This window comes from Alternaria dauci, chromosome 1 (genome assembly GCF_042100115.1).
Source record: "Alternaria dauci strain A2016 chromosome 1, whole genome shotgun sequence".
NCBI lineage: Eukaryota > Fungi > Ascomycota > Dothideomycetes > Pleosporales > Pleosporaceae > Alternaria > Alternaria dauci.
In genome coordinates this window covers 6,395,978-6,417,667 of record NC_091272.1, presented here as the reverse complement: position 1 = coordinate 6,417,667, position 21,690 = coordinate 6,395,978, and the positions used below count along the sequence as shown (strand labels likewise).

At 52.7% G+C, this 21,690-nt stretch overlaps 6 protein-coding genes across 6 annotated transcripts; 4 read left to right on the top strand and 2 right to left on the bottom strand.

Moving 5' to 3' along the window:
* Positions 1-579: 579 nt before the first annotated feature.
* ACET3X_001989 (uncharacterized protein) lies at positions 580-2,381 on the top strand (the record flags this gene model as incomplete). Its single annotated transcript, XM_069447343.1, has 4 exons — positions 580-1,049; positions 1,172-1,612; positions 1,710-1,718; positions 2,060-2,381. The coding sequence occupies 4 exons, from the start codon at positions 580-582 to the stop codon at positions 2,379-2,381; spliced, it is 1,242 nt and encodes a 413-aa protein (XP_069312231.1).
* A 1,728-nt stretch (positions 2,382-4,109) lies between these two features.
* On the top strand, positions 4,110-5,973 carry ACET3X_001988 (uncharacterized protein; the record flags this gene model as incomplete). Its single annotated transcript, XM_069447342.1, has 3 exons — positions 4,110-4,529; positions 4,579-5,832; positions 5,881-5,973. 3 exons carry the CDS (start codon positions 4,110-4,112, stop codon positions 5,971-5,973), a joined length of 1,767 nt encoding a protein of 588 aa, XP_069312230.1.
* Positions 5,974-8,150: 2,177 nt separating this feature from the next.
* On the bottom strand, positions 8,151-9,704 carry ACET3X_001987 (uncharacterized protein; the record flags this gene model as incomplete). Its single annotated transcript, XM_069447341.1, has 1 exon — positions 8,151-9,704. Exon 1 carries the CDS (start codon positions 9,648-9,650, stop codon positions 8,151-8,153), a length of 1,500 nt encoding a protein of 499 aa, XP_069312229.1. The 5' UTR covers positions 9,651-9,704.
* Positions 9,705-10,317: 613 nt separating this feature from the next.
* ACET3X_001986 (uncharacterized protein) lies at positions 10,318-12,030 on the bottom strand (the record flags this gene model as incomplete). The annotated part of the gene is made up of 2 exons (XM_069447340.1): positions 10,318-11,689; positions 11,738-12,030. 2 exons carry the CDS (start codon positions 12,028-12,030, stop codon positions 10,318-10,320), a joined length of 1,665 nt encoding a protein of 554 aa, XP_069312228.1.
* Positions 12,031-14,839: 2,809 nt separating this feature from the next.
* ACET3X_001985 (uncharacterized protein) lies at positions 14,840-16,288 on the top strand (the record flags this gene model as incomplete). Its single annotated transcript, XM_069447336.1, has 5 exons — positions 14,840-15,017; positions 15,136-15,207; positions 15,309-15,425; positions 15,477-15,823; positions 15,878-16,288. 5 exons carry the CDS (start codon positions 14,840-14,842, stop codon positions 16,286-16,288), a joined length of 1,125 nt encoding a protein of 374 aa, XP_069312227.1.
* A 732-nt stretch (positions 16,289-17,020) lies between these two features.
* On the top strand, positions 17,021-18,691 carry ACET3X_001984 (uncharacterized protein). Its single transcript, XM_069447335.1, has 2 exons — positions 17,021-17,387; positions 17,460-18,691. Exons 1-2 carry the CDS (start codon positions 17,208-17,210, stop codon positions 18,444-18,446), a joined length of 1,167 nt encoding a protein of 388 aa, XP_069312226.1. The 5' UTR covers positions 17,021-17,207; the 3' UTR covers positions 18,447-18,691.
* The last annotated feature ends 2,999 nt before the right edge of the window (positions 18,692-21,690 follow it).

Below are 21,690 nucleotides of genomic sequence, written 5' to 3'. Positions count from 1 at the left end.
GCAGCACCTACCACCACCAGTTCACGCCCCTAGCATTATATGCGAGAGATCCTTCGTCGCGTTCGGAACCGGGTTACATCGACTGAGCATTTTCCAATAAGACGTTAGTATTATACGCACGGGCCGCGGGAGGGGAAGACAGCTTCCCGTGGCAGCACTTCATCCTCCGTCCTTCACTTCGACATGATACTACCCCACGTTTTATAACTCTCGGTTCGAGCTTGGAAAGCGCGCGATGGATGGTCTCGGTTTCAGTGAGATGAAAGCGATGCCAACATTGATAATGATGGTGTTGCTCCTGCATCGTGGGGGCTGAAGCCCGGAGACTGAACTGGCAAGTGCGCCGTGAACGCTGTTTCAGCCTCGCCTACTGGAGTGCTGCGCCGCATCCTACTCTTCCATCCCAGTACGCCTACATACAGAGAATTAAACGATTACAAGATGGCTATGGCGGACCACTGTTATCAAGTATCTTTCTTGCGTTACAACTGTTGCCTTTTGCGAACTTTGACTCAAGCCTTCTGTTTCCATTGCTTGAACTTTCAACACTCACGATCAATCCTCAGGCGACATTAAGATATGTCATCCACGACTGAACGTACCAGAAAACCCCGATTGACCCCAGAGATATTGGAAAATGAGAATGTCTTCTTTTACGACAAGGTCCACAGCAAGGAGGAACTTCTTAAATGGCTACAGCCCATACGCCATGAGATGAAACGTGCACGCACAGAAATTCCAGAATGCAGCAGAAAACAGCTCAAGAAAGAAATCGATGAGTTTCAGTATTCGGGGCAGGATGGAGAGACTGCGCTGGCGTCGAAATGGAGTTTGGAACCTCGTCATTATCACTCCGAAGAACGCTTCAACAAAAGGATCTCGGCAGCGGAGACTGAGATACTTAACGCACTTGACCATTGCCTCGAAGTCAGGGAGAAGGCGATCGCTCTACGCGAAGATAAAGTACTAGAGCCTCGTTGGACGTCTCTCCTGAAAGCGGAGTTCTTCAAGCCCTACGCAGAGGTCCATGATACCAAAGATAAGCACAGGTATGTATTCTTGCCATAGTTCTAGATCCTCTTCGCTGACCATTTCCAGGAATCTGTTTTATCGGTGGGAACTGTGAGTTACAGTATAATATCCATTCAAGCTCAGACTAACATTAGTGTAGCCATGAAGACTATACCTGGAACGGATGCCCATCGAGGAGAGCCTTGAAAAACCCAGTGCGAACTGAACCAAAGCCGGATCTTGCTTATCTGTTCCCGATCATCGATCCTGCCTGCAATATGGCGAGGGTACTCCACCTCGACCCCAGAGTCGAAAATTTTACCCTTCCTGTTCTCAGCGAGCTCCGGAAGACAAAAGAGATCATCTCATCGCCAACCACGACCTTACTGAATCGTAATCCAACAAAGCTGGGTGCTTCGGATTTGGCATGCTTTCCTTGGGCTGTTATCGAAGTCAAACGTGGCACCTGGAAAGACGACAGTGCAGAATTTTGTTATTGCCAGGCTGCGAATGGATCGGCCGAAGCGTTGATTATACGAGAGGAATTGGCCGCGAAAGTCCGCGATCCAAGTAACGACGCCCTGGTCATCTTCTCGTTCACGTGCGTCGGTCCTAGTGTTCGCCTTTGGCTCACATACAGACACCCAGTGAGTACGACCATGGTGAATCAGACGTCATGCCTGACTAACATCGGTCAGACTACTGAGGTAATTGAAATGCGCTGCATTTGGGCGACCTCCCTCGAGCTTACTTGGGGCGTTTGGGCACTACGTGAAGTAGTCGCCAACATGCGCGACTGGGTGTTCGATCGAGTGAAACCCGAGATATGCAGATGGATATCTCGTGTCCGCTCAGATTCCGAGCCTCGGCCTGTCCTTGATCTAGGCGGCAACCAAATTCAACGACGAAGGAGAGCCAAATCCATGGAGCCACGCGACGAGAGAAGTCCATCTCCACCTTCTCTTCCTATCAGACCTGCATCTCATTCAAAAGTTCCTTCGGCATATGTCAGAGAAACCACTGCATCGAGATACTCACGTTCACCCAGTCCTTCGTCTCGTCCATCGGCTCCACCAATGAGTCCCGCCGATGAAGAAGAAGAAGAAGAAGAAGAAGAGGAGGACGAGGACGAGGACGAAGATGAAGGGGTGCTTGAGGCATGCGAATCAGATGCTGATGAAGATTATGTTCCAAGTGATGATGCATCCGGCGACGACGATGGATATACGACTGTGGAAGAAGAACTCTATGGCACAAGCGAAGATGAGGACGAAGCCGATGAAGGATACTCTAGTGATCGCCCGTTCAAAGCCCTCAACCAAGCCGAATTCCTGTTGAGGATCCGAGGTCGTAAGAGTATCTGCTGTTGAATTGATTATGGATGGCGGTTTGGATGAATGATTAGAGGCAACGATTTTCTATCTTCTCGCGTCTTTGGTATTTCTTTTGCATAATTTCTCTCCTGTAGTATTAGATAGACGTGTTTTCGTAATGAGTCTTTTTCTTCTTGACACATTTCTTCTTCTGAAGCGAGTTCGCGGTTTTCTCTCTTGGCCGTACTGGCCAAAGTTGTAATAAGATTGACTAGAGAATATGCAGCCTTACCCAATTCCATCGAACAAGTAGGTGCCAAATCTACCCAGCAGGGATATCTGAGCCGCGATTATCTCCTTACAGTCTCCGTCTGCGTAGGGAAAAGTTGTATCGATAACAAACATATAAGCGTGTGGTCAGCTCAGTGCTTGATGGACGGGTATCCGTTACGACATAGTCCTGATCAGGTTGGGATACTATCCCCGCCATATGCGATTAACTCGGCGAAGGAGTGAGCATCGTTGCAGAGTCCCGGGGTGTAAAAAGGCGTTATTTCATACGAATTGTGTTCCGAGTAATACAAGGAAGTGACGTTGCCAGAAAAGAGTAGCGATATCTCCACCCCGCCCCGTATATTGAAATGGAAACTATCCTGGATCTAGCGCTTTGTGCACGAAGCTGGAAGGGTGGGTATTGCCATGGTTGTGGCAGGGATGTTGCACGAAAGCTTTGTTCTGATATTGAAGAAACGCGACATCACCGATGTCAACCTGGCTGGTAGAATCGCCATGGCGTATAGTGTGGCGTGGCTGTTTTGAGCGAACCTATGTAAGGAGTAGAGAGAAGTTGGGTACGATACATTGAAATTAGATTGCAATAGCGTCCGGTGTGTGCCAAGCCAGGATGACGGCGTATATGTTTTGTTTTGTCTCCATTGTGTGCGCCTCCTACGACGCATCCGGTGTTTTGCGACCCATACAACAAACTCGCAGCCAACAGGTGTGACGGCTCGGGCTAGCCGCAAAGGCTCCACCATGCAGACCCTGAATAAGTTTGAATCTGACACATTTGCGTAGGGCAGCAGTGAGAAGCGGAGACGGGCAGGTGCCATTCAACGGTAATGGCGGCGGCCTTGTTAGTAAGATGAGACGGATGTAATGGTGCAGGGCCGGGCGTGGTATTGTTAGCAGGACAGAAGATAGGAGAAGTGGGGTCGGTGTAGTGGAAAAGTAGCAGGAGCGGCGCCACATGGGGAAGTTGCGAATCTTCCCCTGAGGCTGAATCAGAGGGCGAGGACGGGCAGCGAGAGACGGTCGGCGCGATGTCGTGCAGGGCGCACTGACGGTGTTGTGGGCAAGGATGGTTTGTTTGCCAATGGCGGTTGTCTAGGCAAAAGATGTTGTGGATGGTTCGCGCGAGATTTTCAGGCTAGCCGCTATAGCTCTAGCGCGGCCTGCATCATACTGTACCAGCCTCCAGGCCAAACAAAGACTACTCTTTCCTTGGTCGATGAAAGCAGATCGACGTCTGCAAACGCGCTTCTCTCTCGCTCAATTACTGTGCCCCCAGCTGCTACCTTGGTCCCGACAGCTCCCGCACATGGACATGGCCGCTACGCGTTGCTAGAAAATCCTCGACGTGCCAGCACCGTCGCGTCGTGAGCTACACGCACACGTGCCCCTCCCACGCAGCACATCATCCATCACGCCCCGAAACCACTCCCGGCCGCCTTCCCACGCATGGCAGCAGTGGCTGTCCCTCCGTCGCCCCAGGTTCCAGTAGTCATGTCGAACCGGCGCGTCCCTCTCGCCAACCTGCAGAACGCTACCAATTCCCCGTTACGCGCGACGGCCATAGGAGGAAAGCGCCAGCGCTCACATGCCAGCGAGCAGCGCGACGTCCTCTATGGCCAACCGCCCCCCAAGAAACAAGTCATCCAGGTCGATGATGCCGAAGCCCACCGCCATGGCCTGGTCCGCCGGAGTGGGGCCCAGCCCACGGCGCTGACCCGCAAGCTCGAAGCAGCACGAGAGTCAAAGGCCCCGTCCAAGCAGGCCGCCCAGCGCGCATCCAACGACCTCGAGACGATTCGCCAGTGGCAGCGTCACTACCGCAAGCTGTTCCCCCAGTTTGCCTTTTACTTTGACAGCGTGCCGGAACCCCAGAAAGACAAGTTGATGTACAGGGCAAAGCAACTAGGTTCTGTACGTCTGTCCTATCCTGCCCTCCCTCCATGTTGCTAACAGCCCCCAGCGCGAGGTCAATTTTTTCTCCCGAGAAGTCACCCACGTCATCACGACGCGTTCCATTCCCGCCGACCTCGATGGCAGCTCGTCCTCCCACAAGGACACCGTCAACCCGGCTCAGCTGGAGAACAAGAAATCCGTCTTCGATGCCGCTCTTGAGAGGTCCGACCGCGGTGATGTCCTGCACAAGGCTAAGAGCTTGGGCATGAAGATATGGTCCGTGGAGAAGTTGCAGCGTATGGTCGACACCATGTTCAACAAGGAGACCGGCGAAGATGCATCTAGCCATCCGACGCGCCACGCCGTGGCCTCGCAGCATCAAAAGGGCCGTCCTGCTGACCTACAGAGGCTGCTGCAAAACGAGAAGATGGACCGCGACTACGTCATGGCCTCGCAGGACATGATTCCTCTTCGTGGCTACTACGTCTACGTGCACGACATGGACGAGGTCACCCGACCCGTCATGATCCGAGAATACCAGAAGGTCGAGAAAGAGAAGGGCAAGTGGCCACAGTTCCGGGCCTCAGGTAACGGCAAGTGCCCGTTTGTTGAAGATCCCCATTTCGGCCGCCGACAACAGGAAGAGCAGGAAGCACGTCGAAGGCAGGCCGCCCAGGCCCCAAGGACGCGTGCGGTCTCGGCCATGGAAGAGAAGAGTGTTTTGGTAGAGAACAACAACTTGGCCAGGCGTCCCAGTGCCCCTGCTGCCATCGTCAAGGGCGAACAAGACGCCGATGCGAAGCCCTTAGACCCCCCAAAGGGCCTCCCGCCCAAGCGATGCAATACGGCAGACGGTCCACCACCCATGTTTGGCAGTGCTCAGGCTAGCATCCGAGCCATGCCCCGTTTTATTGCTGGTGAGCCAGTCGCGTCTGGTCTGCACCAATCCAACATCACGTCCGCCATCCGCTCGCAGATGATATCATCGACTGCTGCCGCGCCGCGTGCTGGAAACAGCAAGGAAGTGAACCAACTGAAACGAAAGGTCCTCGAGAAGAACAGCGTACCGTCGGCGAATACGAATAGTGGCCATTCGTCCGTCACAAACGATGTGAGGGCTGCGCTCAGCTATGAGCATTCTCAACCCATGCGAGCAGCCAAGCGCAAGGCTCAGGAGAACATGGGTCGTGCGTACGATGACGGTGACGAAGAGAGGCAGGCTCGCAAAGCTGCAGCCCTCCGCAGGCGCAAGACTGCTGAAAAGGAGTTGAAGCCTGGTTACTGCGAGAACTGCAGGGAGAAGTTCAACGACTTCGACGAGGTACGAATCACGACTGTTCATCTTGCAAACTATACTAACACTCTACAGCACATCGTCTCTCGCAAGCACCGCAAGTTCGCAGTCACCACCGAAAACTGGGTCGAGCTAGACCAGCTCCTCGCCCAACTTGATCGTCGATGAGCCCTACGGCTCATGCAGACTACACGGCCACCCATTGCATCCTTTATGGCGTAATGCACGACCTCACTAATACCCACGACGTAATTTCCTTTCGCAAACATCTGTTCACTTCTCGCCTCCGGGCCCATGGCATTACTATGCGAGCGAATACCCGTTTTCCATAAGCATTCTCAAGGCGCAGCTTGTGCCTTTCCATCCCCTTTTCTTGGCGACCATAAGCTTGACTTGACTCTCCGATTTTCCTTCACCACAATATTAGGCCAACGATCTTCGATCCCTGGTGGGCTAACGATGCATGCCGTCCCCTTTGTATATAGCTATTGCGTCCAAAGGCCTTCGGGTCACAAATTTTGCTGGTTCAACTGCGATATGCAAACCGGCTGGCTGGTGGTGTGCGTGCGCGCGCGTGTGTTTTTATCAGTAAAAACGAAGGTTGGTTGGTACTACTATGGAGGTTCGTAGAACATTGTCTTAAGGGAGAGGTGACTATACCTGGCGACGAATAAGGTGATCGCCGCAATGCAGGCTTATGTTGTATATCATTATCGTATCAGATATGTAGAAAACACTAGATATCAATGCGAAAGATAACATGGTTGATTGGGTGTCTTTTGCTTTTTGGGAGGTGATGTTGGGGTGGTGGGGGCGGTGATTGGTTGGATGGGCGTTTACAGCTGACCATCGCTCCTACGTGAACCATCACCAACGACCACTTTGCCCGAATCCATCGTCTTTCATTTCCTACCCTTTCTCACAAGATCGAGCCGTCTTCTCGATAACCCACACGGGAATCTCTTCGCTTCACAACGATACACGTGCCCTCACACAATGTCGCAATCACCAAAAGAGAGGATACCAGAAGACGACGACACAACAGAAGCGCCCCTCACCATGGCCGCGTCAGTCGTCTTGACCAACCTACCAAAAGATACTTCCAAAGCGCTAGAAACCGCCGGTAATCTCACTGTACAGAAAGGTACATCATATTGTTCTTTCTTCCAATCACCCATACCCCGGATCCACCAGCAATACCATCCTCTCCACCCTCCCATCCCATCCATGTCATCCCACCCCACTTATATCCTTCCCTTCCTATATTTCCTTGTCTCCACCCACCCAACTAACCCTCTCCCCCCTCTCCTCACAGTAACAATCCGACTCCAACCTATAGGTTCAGCCCCGCACCTAACCCAGCGCATTTTCAAGCTTAGCACCAACTCGACCTTCGCAACGATAGTGCGGTTCCTGCGGCGGAGGCTGGGTGTGAAAGAGCATGAGAGTGTGTTTTGTTATGTGGGCAGTGTGTTTAGTCCTGGGTTGGATGAGGGCGTGGGGAATCTGTGGAGTTGCTTTAGGCAGGGTGAGGAGTTGGTCGTGGGGTATGCTGTTAGTCCGGCTTTTGGGTAGGGGTGGGAGGATGGGGTTTAGGGGGTTGGTTTTGATTCAGAGTTCGGGTAAAGGTGGTTATGGGTGAAGAGATGAGATTTGAGCGACAAGGTGGGTGGAGGGAATGGTGCGTTGGTGCTGCGGCATGAGATTAGATGGCTTAGGATGAGTCGGGCTTTGGAGGTTCCTATCGCTCTATGGAAGGTCTTCCACCGGTATACTGAAAAGGAGCTGGGAAGACGCTAAGTCATCTCCTTTTCGACGAGTGAACAGAAAAGAAGCACGTTCTCTATACCTTGACTAGGTCCAACGAATAGTTACAATGCCCCATTCACCACTACTACGTGATACCTAGGTTCATTCGACTTACAACTGCAACTATGCCCTCCCTCTGCTAATATTATGCTCCTATCCCCTACCATTTCTCCCACCATCCACCATCTCAACCTGAGCAGCACAACACCAGCTCAGCTCATCTCCAGAAATCGAACACAACTACCGTCACAAACGAGAAGAATGTGCGAATACTTGATAATCCACTACAGGATATGCGGCTGTACCGAACGGGACTTGTACCAAAAGTGTCGGTACTACTGCCGATACGCGCATCGTAGCTGTCGTAATGCAAAGGCGATTGTTTTCCGCAGGATGGAATTTAATGATTGTTGTTTTCCGCATGGGGGGTGTTAGACATGGAGGGTTGATGACACAGAGATACATAGAGATCAAGGGAAGAGAAGAAGAGAAGAAGAGAAGAAGAGGGGATAGAAGAAGATGAAGAAGACAACCATTCAGTTGAACCAAAAGCTTACACTAAAACTAGGCGTGAGACTACGTATATAATGCCACCAACCCACAGGAAGATAAAGACACTCACCGGGCGCCAGTACGCCTTCAATATACCTCGCATCCTTGAATCCCGGAAACTCTTCTTCAAACTCCCTTTTTCGTTCACTTGATAAAATCTCACCCGCGCAGCAACTCACCTCGCCCAAAACTTCCATGCCCTCGTCCAAATCAACACGACTAGTATTACTCATATCCACACCGCCCCCCTCCGTGCCTCGCGGATACAACCGCTCCGTCTCCTCCGGTGCATACAATCTCACGTACTTGTAGCCCACGACCTGTGCAAGTATGTTGTGGTACGGATCAGTGTGTAAAGGCGACACCGTCCCCTTTGGTCCAAACCAAGCATTAAGCAACGGTTCTTCGAGCCTCGGGACGGGTTTAATATGTGTGAGGTGCGGAGAAGGGGCGGGTGAGGAGTAGCAATAATCGGGTATGCTAATATCAGCGCGGAGGGACGGGATCTGGGCGAAGAGGTCGTGTTGAGCTAAGTAGCCTGTCGGTGGCGTGGTTTGACTGCCATCAGCTCCGTCACGATCAGGGCTACCCACGCTGTCCGTGTGTGGTGTAGCCGAGACAGCGTCTTTCGCGCCTTGGAGCATGTACGTCTCCATGAAGTCGCGGAAAGTGGTTATGCGCTGACCCCAGGCTTCGTCCGTGTAGCTCTTTCCCACTTCAACGGGTATGAGGCATCTACCACCGAGTGTCTGCTCGAGCAAATACGCTGGGTCGTTCCACGGCCGCTCGTCGAGTGCAGGCCAGTGCTGTATCGCGCCTTCGATGATGATCGGTGTATGCATAGCCGTGTCACCGACCCTCTTCTGGAAAGCCTCCAGACTGAGTTCTTTCGTTCGAGGTATCGCGTTTCGGATGGTAGGCGAGGGATCGGGTAGCGCCGTTGGGAAGCTCGTTGGTACGCGCGAGTATTGACGCGAGAAGGATAGCATTCTCTTCTTATTCGGGGGTTCGGAAGTGTCAGTGTTGACACTGGAATTTCGTCCTGGAGGCGTTAGGACAGCTTTGAGCGCTGCGAACCACAACTCTACGAGCTCCTCCCGCTCAGGTGCGCCTGTCAATATAAGCGTCATATCCAGTGTTCGTACCACTTCGTCAACCCAAGCATCCTTCTCAGCGGCAGCAGCATTGCCTCGCTCTTCGTCGCTTCCAGTCTTTGCGGATTGGCCGTGCTGGTCGTCTACTATCTTGACCACCTGCCACAGACTCGCATCCGCGTGCAACCTGCGCCAGCACGTCTTCACCTCCTTGTACGGCACATCGTGTAATTTCTGATAGGCAAGCTGCAATGCTAGGTCGGGATCAGAGGGAAGCAGCGCCAGCGCCGCGCGTCCGCATTCACACACCGGATCATCTTTCTGCGTATGTGTGAGTTCCTGGCGGGTTAGTTGGATGATTTCGAGGAGCGTGGGCGCGTCATTGTTCATTGCTGACGTGCTACCAGATGGTGGTGGGCGGGCAGGTTGTGCTGTGGCTCCAAAGTTCAATCTGTTGCTAATAGTGCGAGCTATGACCGTCGCGCCACACCCTGCAGCGTCCTTCCCGCGCGCCGTTGAGCAGCCAAGACACTGTTGAATAATATCCGAACGCTATTTATTCCACAGGGGCTCCAAGCGTTGGATGCTGAGCCACGCACTCGGTAATCAGCATTTTCGAGGGTTTGCTTTTTAGCGCAAAGACCATGTTGGTTCCAGAGGCATGTACCACGTACCCGGATAACAGGACCACAAGAGCCGAGAATGTACATATTAAACTTCATTTATAGGTCGGCATTTTACCGCCGTGGACAACGCCACAGGGACGTCAAGCGTCGTCCGATATATTGTTATTGCTATAATACACACGAGTCTTGCTGCCCGACTATAGATCGCCATCCAATCTCCGACATCCATTCAGACATATCTGATGGCTCCATGGGCATCGCGTTCGTAGCCCATTAATCGTAAATCCATCTCCACCCACCCATGTAGGTGGATTTCATGCCAATACCAACCAAAGGAAATAGAACAGCATTAGGCAAACTATGCGAATGCAAACGAGGCCGCAAAGGCCGGGGTATCACGCAGGGAAAGTGTAAAGGAGGAATATGTTTCGTCAACCAAGAAGACCGCCGGCGTCCTGTAGGGACGGCACTTTGCGGCCTTGTTGGGGAGGGTTGCGTCGTGAAGACAGGGGAGGGGGCGCCGAAGAGAGCAAGCCTCCAGGATCCTTGAGGGATGGCACGTCGTAGCTCTGCTGTGTCGAGCGCGTCGATGTGCGTCGTATAGGCGCGTATCGTGTCTGGCATGAAGGAGGACCGGCTGAGGAGCCTGAATGTGGAGATGGCGTAGACAACGCTTCTTCTTGCTCGCGGTCTTCCGAGAGCAAACCGCCGAGGTCCTGCAACTGGCTGGTGGACCGGACCTGGGTCATCTCGTAGTCCTCGGACTGTTGGGAAAGTCGAGAATTGCGTCGTGCTTGAGGCAGGAATGCGCGTGCATTTGGTATCATTGTGTTCGAGGCCCTAGACCCTCTTCGTGGCTGTGGCTGCGCTGCAAAGTCGTGCGCAATGACCGAGTCGGTGGGCGAGGGAGCTACGGTTGGATTCTCCAGTAGTCCACCCACGTCGAACCACGACACGCGTCTTGCACGAGGACTGGGCATCGGATCTCGTATGTCTTCAACTGTCATGCTTGGTCGACCGTTGCACGGAGGCATCCCAGCTTCCTCATCGGGGAATTTCCAGTTGTTGTTTGTAAAGGGACCGGGCTGTTTGGAAGACGAAAGGAGGTCGAGGTCCGCCACAGGAGCTGGTCTTGGTAGGCTTGTCGACTTCTCGAGCAATTCAGGCTTTGTGCGGTATCCTAGTGATCTTGCGAGATCCTCATCACTACTGCAGGTCTGGTCTGTGAAGCGGCGTGTTGATCCTCGGCGTTCCATGCTGTCTGTGGTAGATGGTGCTTTGAACTTTGGCTTCTTGACACCTCGATCGCGAAGGAAAGAGCCTAGGATGATGGCGTTGGAAACGACGGTGGCAGCCAAGATTTCCGAAGAAGCGAAAACGGTGCGGAACTGCTGTAGACCTTGTCTTTGAATAACCAGAGGCATTCGAGCGCCAGTGACAACAATGAGAACGACCGACAAGGAAAACAGCGTGACAAGTGAGATCTTCCGCTTTAATGGCATGCTGGAACGCACGATGATCGGGATCGGAAAGGCGATGAGGAAAACGTCGGTGACAATGTCGCAAATGCCCATGGTGAGTAGCTGCGCGTAGCCCTGTCGGCATTGCGGTCCTGGATCCGGGACGACTTGCCAGTAATGGGAAGTAGGATGGCACTCTGCAAGTGTGGCAATGAGAACCATGAGAAACGTAACGACGAGGAAGATGCGTATGCCACGCAGTCCCCAATCATATCCTCTCTTCCAGAAACGTTCCGTCAGGCGCTTCAGAAACTCTGACACGGTGAACTTGGCCATCCAGATGCTAGCATGGGTTAGTCACACGCTAATCCAAGTTGATGCCGGCACGTACAATAATGCATAGAAGATTCTCGCTGCGAGGACCATCTGCGAGCCGATCTCGCGGTGGCGGATGATGGTAGGATCTGTCAAGTTGGTGACGTCGACATTGTTGGTGCCCCAGATGAGGACCACGTGAGCGAATCCCATACGCGCAAACAGTGGGATGATGCTGAGTGCCATGACCTTGTCCTCGCGGAAAAGTCTTTCGTTGCGAATATAGCGGCCAGATAACCGTACTCCGATGATGACGGCCGAAAACACAGTGCACCACCAAGAATACAGGAGTGTCGGGTTGTTGGCCATCCGCGTTCGGCGCAGCGGAGGAGAGTCATTGTAGAGATCTCGTGATATTATCATGCTGCTGTGGAGCAGTCCTCACAGACTCTCGCCTCCGTAGAGGGGGAGCTGTTTGGATGTCGCGTGCTCAGTGCCGATTTTGAGTGGCAGCGATAGCGGTGACAAGTTGGGAATGGCGATGGACGGGCGCTTTGACCATGTCGCTCTTTCTGGGTGACGTTGCTGGCGTACCGAGGATCTGGGCGTGTCGAGTGGGTATGCTCGCAAGCTAGACTTGGAGCCTCCACACGAATTTGTCGACGGTGCGACGGTGTGCGGTGAAATGGAGATGAAGAGGGAGAAAGAGACAAGTCACCTGGCTGGGAGAGGTGTGATAAACGCAAACCGCAGCACGCGTGTGAGTGGGTCTTATCGCAACGGCAGACTTGGCCAGGATTTCCGAGGTACGCCACATATTCGCTGGAGCCCGCCTCGATCGTCCATGGCGCGCGGACTGCCAGCTGCCATGGCCTGCCAACCCTAGCGTTCTTGGATCCAACTCCTGGCCCTCGCTGATAGGCGATGCCAGTCGACGCCGTGACATGCTCCGAGAGGACCCAGGGCCAGCGTTGGGACAAGCATGATTCTGGGAATCGCCGCCGCTCGAGTCCATGGCTGAGCATCCTGGCGGGAGGACCTGTTGCTGGCTGTCGGAGTCATCCCTGCAGCCACCTGCATATTTCCAATGGTGCTACGCTTCCGCTATGGCGCTTGTGGCCTGTCTCTATCTCGCGACAACGGCGATTGGGGCCTGTTGGCGAAGAGGCGGGAGGTCAAACACCCCTCAGACCTCTCTGCAGCGGCGCTGACAGCTCGGAGGCTCGTTGGAGCATTGGCAGCCCACGCCCAAGGCCAAGAAAAATCAGCTTCGGCACGCCAATGCAAATATTCACAACTGCCGCTGAATTAGTTGTCGAAGTAGACCCGAATTCCGGGGTTGAGGCCGTCGATATGGGCGTCCAGCCGAACTGGCCAAGTCCCTGCACAAGTGTGCGCATTATCGCACAAGTCCCGCGAGTCTCGCCCAGCTATCAACACTGTACAAGATGCGCCATTTCGCAGAGCACAAAGCAGCCAGCCAGCCAAGAGCGACGACCCCCACCTTTGCTGTCGCGTGGTAGAGTGCCCTGTGCGTCCGCGCCTGCCTCGTAAGACCCTGAACCCCCGCCATTCTGTTTCGCACCTGCCTTTGCGAACCAGTCCCTTCCGATGACAACAACAGAGACTGTAACATGACACAGGGATGCGATATGATATATTGAGTGGGTGTTTATGCTTCCAAATCTTAAGCACAGGGCCCTTGCCGAGAGCTGACGTTGCCGCTTCGTGGACGGCCATATCAGTCATTGTCGTTGCCGCGGAAGCGCAGCGGAGTGGCCATCCATAATTTCCCCTCCACATTCCTCCGTCCATCAACGCCGGGCCAGCGATCCTGCTTCGCCTTGTAGCACAAGTAGTTGGAGTCCTATATTTGGTGTTCATGAACAGCACGCGCCTCTAAATACTCGTGTACAGCATTTACATGCGCCACGATGCAGACTTGAGGTATGCGAGCCTCATCGTGCTACAAACGATGCGTTCCCCGCCAAAAGCGTTCTTCCAGATCCTTGGTGCGCTGCACACGAAAAGACAAACCGCGCCTCCATTCGAAGGCTTCACTGACAGTCAAACGTTATGAGCTTCCGTAATTCATCCACGGCCAAATATTCTCGTACGGATCACAAGAGGCCGTATCCGTGGCTTTAATCGCGAAGAGAGCCGCACCGCTTCGACTCGCGTGATCGGTCCTACTGGTTCCACAAGTTCAGATGCACGATAATTAAAGCCACTTCGGCGGAGCTCCCGGAGTCAACAGAATAATTCGGATTATAAGGGGGATCTGCGACGCTCGAGAGCTACAAGCCACGCTGATTTCTCGATTCATTGCCAAACCCAGTGGAGCGAGAAGACAGATGGACATGGCGCAGAGTCTACATCATCGTTCAGCCCGTTGTTAGCTCGTCAACCACAAATGTGGGTTAAGTGGGGATACGTGTTCCCTTATGACGCTGAGGCGCATACTGGATGATAAAATTGTCGACAATGTCCTCCACAGGCTGTAATGATAGCAATGTCCGTATGCTGCAAGAGCAAACCACGCCATGGTCCATGCTAGAGACAAACCGACATTGGATGAAAGGGAGATCGACGCAGGGGGATTCGTCTGGGACCTGGCATGCAAAAGTGGATCGGCGAGGTAATTATCATGCCCAGGACAAAGAGACATATTAGACATGTGGACAATTGGGCATGCGCATGGTGAGACTTTGTGAGACTGTTTGTGACTTTGGAGCCATGTTGCGTCATGAGGGGAATCAGGACCGCCTGACTGTCTTTCACATGCGAAACAGGCCGAGCGCTTGGGCCTGCCACCTGAACAAGAATCGCATCCGCGGAACGAACAGGTCGGCACGCAGCAACTTGGTTTCAGGCATCGTGTGAATGATGCAAATGTATGCCAATGACATGATCTTCTATGAAACCTGTATGTGCAGCGATGCGTCGTGAGTGGCCGTGGAAAACAAAGCATGGCCAGGCCACTGGGGAGTGGAGCCATGACGTTTTGGTGAATGTGCCCAACAAACTGCTGCGCACACGACAGTACCCGCACAAAACCATACGAGCACCTTCTACCTCTCACACTCTCCCATACCCCAGCAACTTTGTTACTGCACTCCCATACTACTTGCACCCAATTCACCCGTGATTATACCCCTCCACAGCCAAATCCCCAGCGATGTCAGAGGCTCCCCGAGTTGAGCTTAACAACACACAAACCGATTTCGACCTGGCCACGCCCAACGGCACTCCAGATCTCATCAACCAAATGGACGGTTCTCCCTCGCAAGCAAACGGCAGCTCAAACAGCAACTTGCAGAACAGCGCAATCAAGGCAAAGAACGGGATCCTGGAGAGTAAGGTGAGTGGGACAGAACGCCCTTGGCCCTTACCGAGACGCAAGCTAACGCCATACATCGCAGTCTTATCTGCCGCCCGCACAACACCTGATCTCCTAAACTTACACCCACAAAGCAGCTTCGCACGCCATGGACGCCGCAAACAACCACCCCAGCGTGCAGAACGCCAAGCAGACCGTCATGAACGGTAAGGTATGTACAGAGATGCATCCCTACGTGTTCCGGACGGCAGCTAACAGCCTGCAGATATCTGAAATATGCGCACACGACCATTGCTAAACTTTACAGGCCCCGTTGCACAGAATGTCAAGGCAGAGGGCGCAAAGACCCGCGACGAGTTTGCTGATCTGGCCAACTCCAAGACGATTCCCGAGCACAAGGCCGCAACTGGCCAGAACCTCACTCGTAGGCTATGCTTATGTTCCATATCGAGACCATAGCTAACACACACACCAGACTATCACAGCATGTTCTACCGCCTGTTGAGCTGGAAGAACCCCCGCGCTACCAGCATCGCCTTTGGTGCAACCGTCATCTTCATCTTCGCCGCACGATACCTGAACCTGATCCGCTACATTTTCAAGACTTCGTACATGGTACTTGGCGCCACTGCAGCTGCTGAAGTTGTTGGACAACTGGCTATCGGACGCGGTCTTACTTCGCAGTTCAGGCCCCGCCAGTACTACACCATCCCCAAGGCCTCGCTTGAACGCATGACGGACGACTTTGAGCAGCTCGTCAACTTCTTTGTGATCGAGTCCCAGCGCATCATGTTCGCCGAGAACGTCTACGTCACCGTTGCTGTGAGTATACCTTTACGTTGAACACTGAGTACGTTTGCTGACTATACCTCGCAGGCTTTCTTCGCTTCCCTCATCTCCTACTTCCTCATCAAGTTCGTCCCGCTCTGGGGCTTGGCCTTGATCTCGACATTCGTCACCTTCCTCGGTCCTCTTGTGTACATTCAGAACAAGGAGGTCATCGATGCCCAGTTGGAGAAGGGTATCAACATTGCCAACCAGCAGGCTCAGCAGGTCAAGGGCCTTGCTAACCAGCACGCCGGAAACGCCATGAAGACTGTACAAGGCTACACCCAGCAGGCCACGGCCAAGGCCCAGGAGACCGTCAACCAGTACCGCGGGCGTTCCACTTCCCCAGAGGTCAAGAAGGAGGCTTTCCCCTCTGCCCCCACGCACGCACCCGTTGCCGAGGCTGAGTCGTCTTCCGACGAATCCGAGGACATCAAGGTCGCCCAGCCTGCCTTGTAAGCTTGGTCGTGCCCGACCAGCTTGCCCATCTTAACCTCGAATACGCTACGATCGATCTCTGACACGCACACACATCTTCATGATGCTCACGTATGACGACTTATGCTCATCCTGAAATTGGAAACAAGGCCAGCGTTGTGTATCATTCTTCCTCTAAAAGCCTTTTCTTGGTCTCGTCTCTAGTCTAGCGCCTTCTCCTGTTTCCCCCTCTACATTGTCCTGTCTGTCATGGGCGGGGTTCCGGTACTGTAATCATGGTAACATGGGAGTTGTTCTTTCCTGTCATGTAGGTGACCGGGGATATAATGAAACATCGTCTTCTTATGGTTGGCTACTTGAACGCGTGATGTCATGAGTTGAAAAGATACGTTGTGATGAAGAGATGAGGCGTCCAACTTTGGCCCCAATCTTCCGACAGGTTGCCTAAGAGTGTTGGGATACAGGTTCATCCATCACTGTGCCCTGGTCGGTTTCAGATATACTTTTGTCGAGTGACACCAGGAAACGCTCTCTGCAGACAACAGACCTGTAGTGTGGAAGAATACACCCAGATACTCCATGAAAAGTGTCCTGCATGTGTCGGAATGTGAATTACTTGAACCACCCTCCAGCACATTCACACGAGGCGGGGCCAATTATAGATCAGCGGCTAGGTCGGCATGGACCGTGCACGACCAGGCAACCGTCGTGTTGCGTCAATGGGACTGGACTTCGCCTCCTTGGCCCGTCGCAGTCTTGAACGCCGTGCCGCTGTGACAGCGCCAACCTGTCACTTCTCCCTTTTACCTCTGGTCAACCCCTTCTTGTCTCCTGTTTCGTTCTTTTTACCCTTTTCTACCTTTCGAGCGACCGCGACTTTTCGATATACGATAATACTAGGACAGTCTAGGAATACGCTTTACGGCAGGTCATCGACAAGATGACGGTCCTCATCGAGCTCGCTCGTCGCGCCATGTCGCACCCGCAGACATCTTCGTTTGTCAAGCGCGCCATCAACGGAAATGGCGGGAGAACACCAGAGTACATGGACAAAGTACCCATCTGGAGTGTTGCCGTCGTCTATGGCAGCATCTTCGTTGCCGCCATAGCCATCAGCCTCGTATGTCTTGTCCCCTTCATCATCTTCCTACCTTATGTCGAGGACCATGTCGCTAACAAAGACGACAACTAGATCTCCTACATGCTCAACCAAGTCGTCGTCACCCTCTGCATGGTCGAGTCCCCCGTAGCCGCCATCACCATCACGCATGAATCCTCCAACGACAAGGAGGACTCCGACGAGAAGGAAACGCTCCTCGAAGCCGGACCAACCGTCACCCTCGTAAACGCGAAGCCCATCACATCGTCTATCCGCGCCACCGTCCGCCACCTCGTCGCCCACGCCGGCCGCTGGTCCCGCTTCCGTGGCTTCAAGATCCATGCCTTGTACTCGTTCCTGTCCGGCCTATCTACCACCTTCTTCTCAGGGGCCCTGCACAAAGTACCCGGCCAGGCTGTCATTGGCGCCGCGATCACTGGTGCCATCCTCGCCAACGTACACGCCGCGTGGACACACAAGGTTGTCGCTATGCCGACCAATGCCTCCTTCTGGCAGCGCATCCCCTCAAAGGCCCACTGGAAGACTCTCGCTGTCCCTGCCGCGCTCAAGGCCGTTATGCCGCTTGTTAGCGTGTACCTCACCGCTGGTGTGTTCACGCTGCTTCAGCTCCACAATGTTGGATCCGAGGGCCACTCTATCGTCACTTGTGCACAGAAGATTGGTCTCATCGCCAGGTTCCTTGCCGTGATTGTGTTCGCCGTTACCTGCACGCTTTTCTTGTGCCTCCCCGCCATGGTCACCTTGGTCCGTATCGAGGCTTCTCTGCTCCCTGAGGACCAGGACACCATTGTCCCCTTTGATCGTACTTTTGGCGGAAAGGTCGTGAGCAAGATGATGGGTGGAACTGGTGTCGTTGGCTTCCTTGAGGCCTGGAGGAGCTTCAACTGGGAGGCCAGACGCCGCCTTATCAAGTTGTTCACCAAGAACTTCTTCATCATGGTTGGCATGTTTGTCTTTGTGTTGCATGTCGTCGCACTCGAGGTGTTTGTCTTCATGGGCGATGCTGCTGGTGAGATTATGGCCGTCTCTTTGCATAAGGAGATGGGTGTGCCTAACTAGTCGCGTAGTGCTTGCAATGCTTGCTATCCCTTATTTGATCATTGAACAGAGCTGAGGGGTTGTCACCGCTTTTGGATAAGATTGAACTTGGGTTTGGATTTGGATTTGGATAGAAGACGGTGTTGGTGTTGTGGAAGAGGATACGATGATGCATTTATTAGCTGTACGCAACTTACTCGCACTTTTCTTTGAAAACGTCATCTCATAGCACACTATCAATGAAAAAACCCCTCAACTTTGTAGGCTATACACTACTTCCAAAACCTGCCCTGTTATCTGAATCATACGTTCTAGAGCTTGATTGAACACCTGTCGTGCTTCCTACGCTGCCACCTCCATGTGCGAACCAGCAATCTTCTCATTATTCAGCCGTTCAAACATGGTAGTATTTGATGATTTCATTCCTATACGACAATTGTCCATCGTGATGCCTTGACGCATTCATCCTAGCCTATACATCTGTTCAAAAAAAATATAAAACGCCACGCTATGCCATACCATGCCATACTAGTCACCCATAACAAAAGACGCCTTCGATCGCCAATAGCCCACCTTTCCATCATCATCATCTCCCTGCGCCACGACAAGATAGACGACAAAAGAAGTCTAAGGAAAAAAAAAGAGAATAGGTAAGATAGAAGGGTATAATCGCTTGAACATGTTTACTCCCTTTTCGTCATCTTTTCCGTCAAGCTTGCTCTTGACCTTAACTTTTGCCTTGCTGGAGACCAAGGAATACCGCCAAAATGCAGCACATATGCGTCAGGATGCGTAAATTTTTCTTTTCCGTCTCTCTTTTGGTTCGTTCGTTGTCCATACCAAGCTTTTCCATGAGCGATAGCATATGTGTCAACGCCTTCTTACGCGGACATCCGTCCGTGGAATCCGAGCGCGGCAAACCATGTCCGCTAGAGCAACCTGTGGGCTCTTTTTCAACACAATCAGGACAAGAGACCCATTCTCCTGTGATGTGTGCGTGCATCAAATAATCGACGCACTCTTCTTATGGTGTGGCTGCGCCTCGTACACCTGAACCTTCTTCACCACCTCATCCTCGCCCTGAACAACCGCAACACCCACATTAATCCCCCTCGCTTTCTCATCGACGTTTTCGATTGCAGACTTGAGAATAGCTTCCTTCTCCGCCAATTTAATCCTCTCCTTCTCAGCTTCAATCTCCAGATTCGCCTTATCTTGTCCCGTAACGACACCCTTGAGAATGACTTCTAAATCTGCTAGTCTAACTGGCTTGATCAAAAAGAGATTAATACCGCTTGAATTAGCTTCTTGCTGGATATATGTATCCGCCACACCGGTAAGTGCGATGATGGTGACTTTGGGTAGATTGTTCCTGATCTCATGGGCGCGGATCTGCCGTGTTGCTTCTAGACCGTCCATGACGGGCATGTTGATGTCCATCAATACAACATCGATACGCGATTCTTCTGTTGCATTTTCGCTGTCGATGGTGGCGGTGGCAGCTTTGTACGATTCGAGCGCTACGAGCCCGTCGGTGGCGAGGATGTGGTTGTGTCCGAGTTTATCGACAAAAGTACGTAGAAGGCGTAGGTTGATGGGATTGTCATCTACGCAAAGACATCTCAACGCCCGGGTTGGTTTGAGGTACTTGGAGGCTTTTGGGGGAGTGTTGTTGTGGATGGACCGGATTTCGGGGGCACTACTGATGCTCGTAAGTTGGGGCCGGGAAGATTCTACCACATGGAGGTGGTTGGTGTGACGTGGTGCTGATGCTGGCCGTTCTTCTGTGAGATTCAGTTCTGTTATGCGAGGGATGACGGAGTCGGCCCTCTGAGACTGCGTCTGTATTTCTGATCGTTGTGCGTAGCGGTCGAGGCAAGAGGCAAGGGCTTTCGCCATTTTGTGTGGTCCGACGGGTTGACCGATGCATTCGAAGATCATGCCTGGCACTGTGATGGCTGTTGTTGACTGCGCAGCTGCCGCACCCTGACATATGACAATAACTGGTGTTGGAGACATCTTGCCAGGATTCTGGCTGTACGTAGTTCGCAGCTCTTTGGCACAGTTCTCAGTCGCGATTATCAGGTCTGGCTCAGGCGCGTTGGGGCCTTCTCCACATCTTTTGATGCCGAACCATTCATCACAAAGGCTGTCGAGCGCCTTCAGACATAGCTTTGAGGCAGTTTTGTTCTTCAGATCCCTAACACGGAACTCTTCTTCCTCATTGAAGCCTTCAAATCGCACTCTCAAGCCCTTTGTGCGCTTTGTGACTTGCTGTAGTCGCAAGTCCTTCTCTCCTTCTGGGCCGGCGGGGCAGACGTTCGGTGACATTCGCGACTCCTTCAAGGGACATGTGACTGTGAATTTAGTGCCGCGTTCTTTTTCGCTACGCACCTCCACCTCTCCTCCCAAAGACTCGACAATCTGTTTGACGATAGATAGACCCAGGCCAGTGCCTTGGCTCAGAGGGTTCTCCTGTGCAAAGGAGTGGAAAAGCCTGTTGTTGATGTAGTCCTCCGACATTCCAATGCCAGAATCAGTGACGGAAAACCGGAATTCGCACTCGTCACCGTCCTCAAGTTTTCGCTTAACCTCAAGCTTGACCTTGATGTATCCGCCCGGCGTGTACTTTAGACTGTTTCCGAACAAGTTCATAATGACTCGCCGCCATGCACCGGGCTGTGTGCGGAAGACGTAGTTGTCGCTTTGGTTGATGTCGAGAATGATGGATATCGGTGGTTTGTTCACTTTCGAAGTGGTTAACTCGTATGTTTGGGCAGACGTCTTGGCGTATGTGTAGCCAGCGAAGACACTCTCGACCACGTCTTCTGTCAGTATGCTCATGTCGACGTCGTTGATTAATGTCATAATATCGTTGGTGTGCGCTTGGCCTGGACTGATCATGTGCTTTGAGCTCTGTGTACGTTTCTTCTGGCGCTTCGAAACTCCTCGTGTCAAATTGTTGATTTTGGCAAAGTCAAGAACCTATACAATTAGTGGTAGTACCTGATGCAGAATATCCCAACTTACATGATTGATGGTTTCCAGTAAAGTCTTTCCACATGTCTCGATGGTTGCTACATGGGATACTTGCTGGCCATCGAGCGAGGAGTCTTTTAACAAATCCGTCATTCCCAGTATTCCATGCTAAAAGATATACGGTCAGTATGCGTACCGGTGCACCGTTGTTAGAAACATACAAGAGGAGAGCGCAGTTCGTGGCTGATGGACGAGATGAAATCCGCCTTTGCAGCATCGGCGAGCT

Bases quoted from the DNA above. Each gene is read 5' to 3' on its own strand.
- ACET3X_001984 (XM_069447335.1), top strand. From the start codon at position 17,208: ATGACGGTCCTCATCGAGCTCGCTCGTCGCGCCATGTCGCACCCGCAG. The intron at 17,388-17,459 runs GTATGTCTTGTC...GACGACAACTAG, and splicing joins CCGCCATAGCCATCAGCCTC to ATCTCCTACATGCTCAACCA.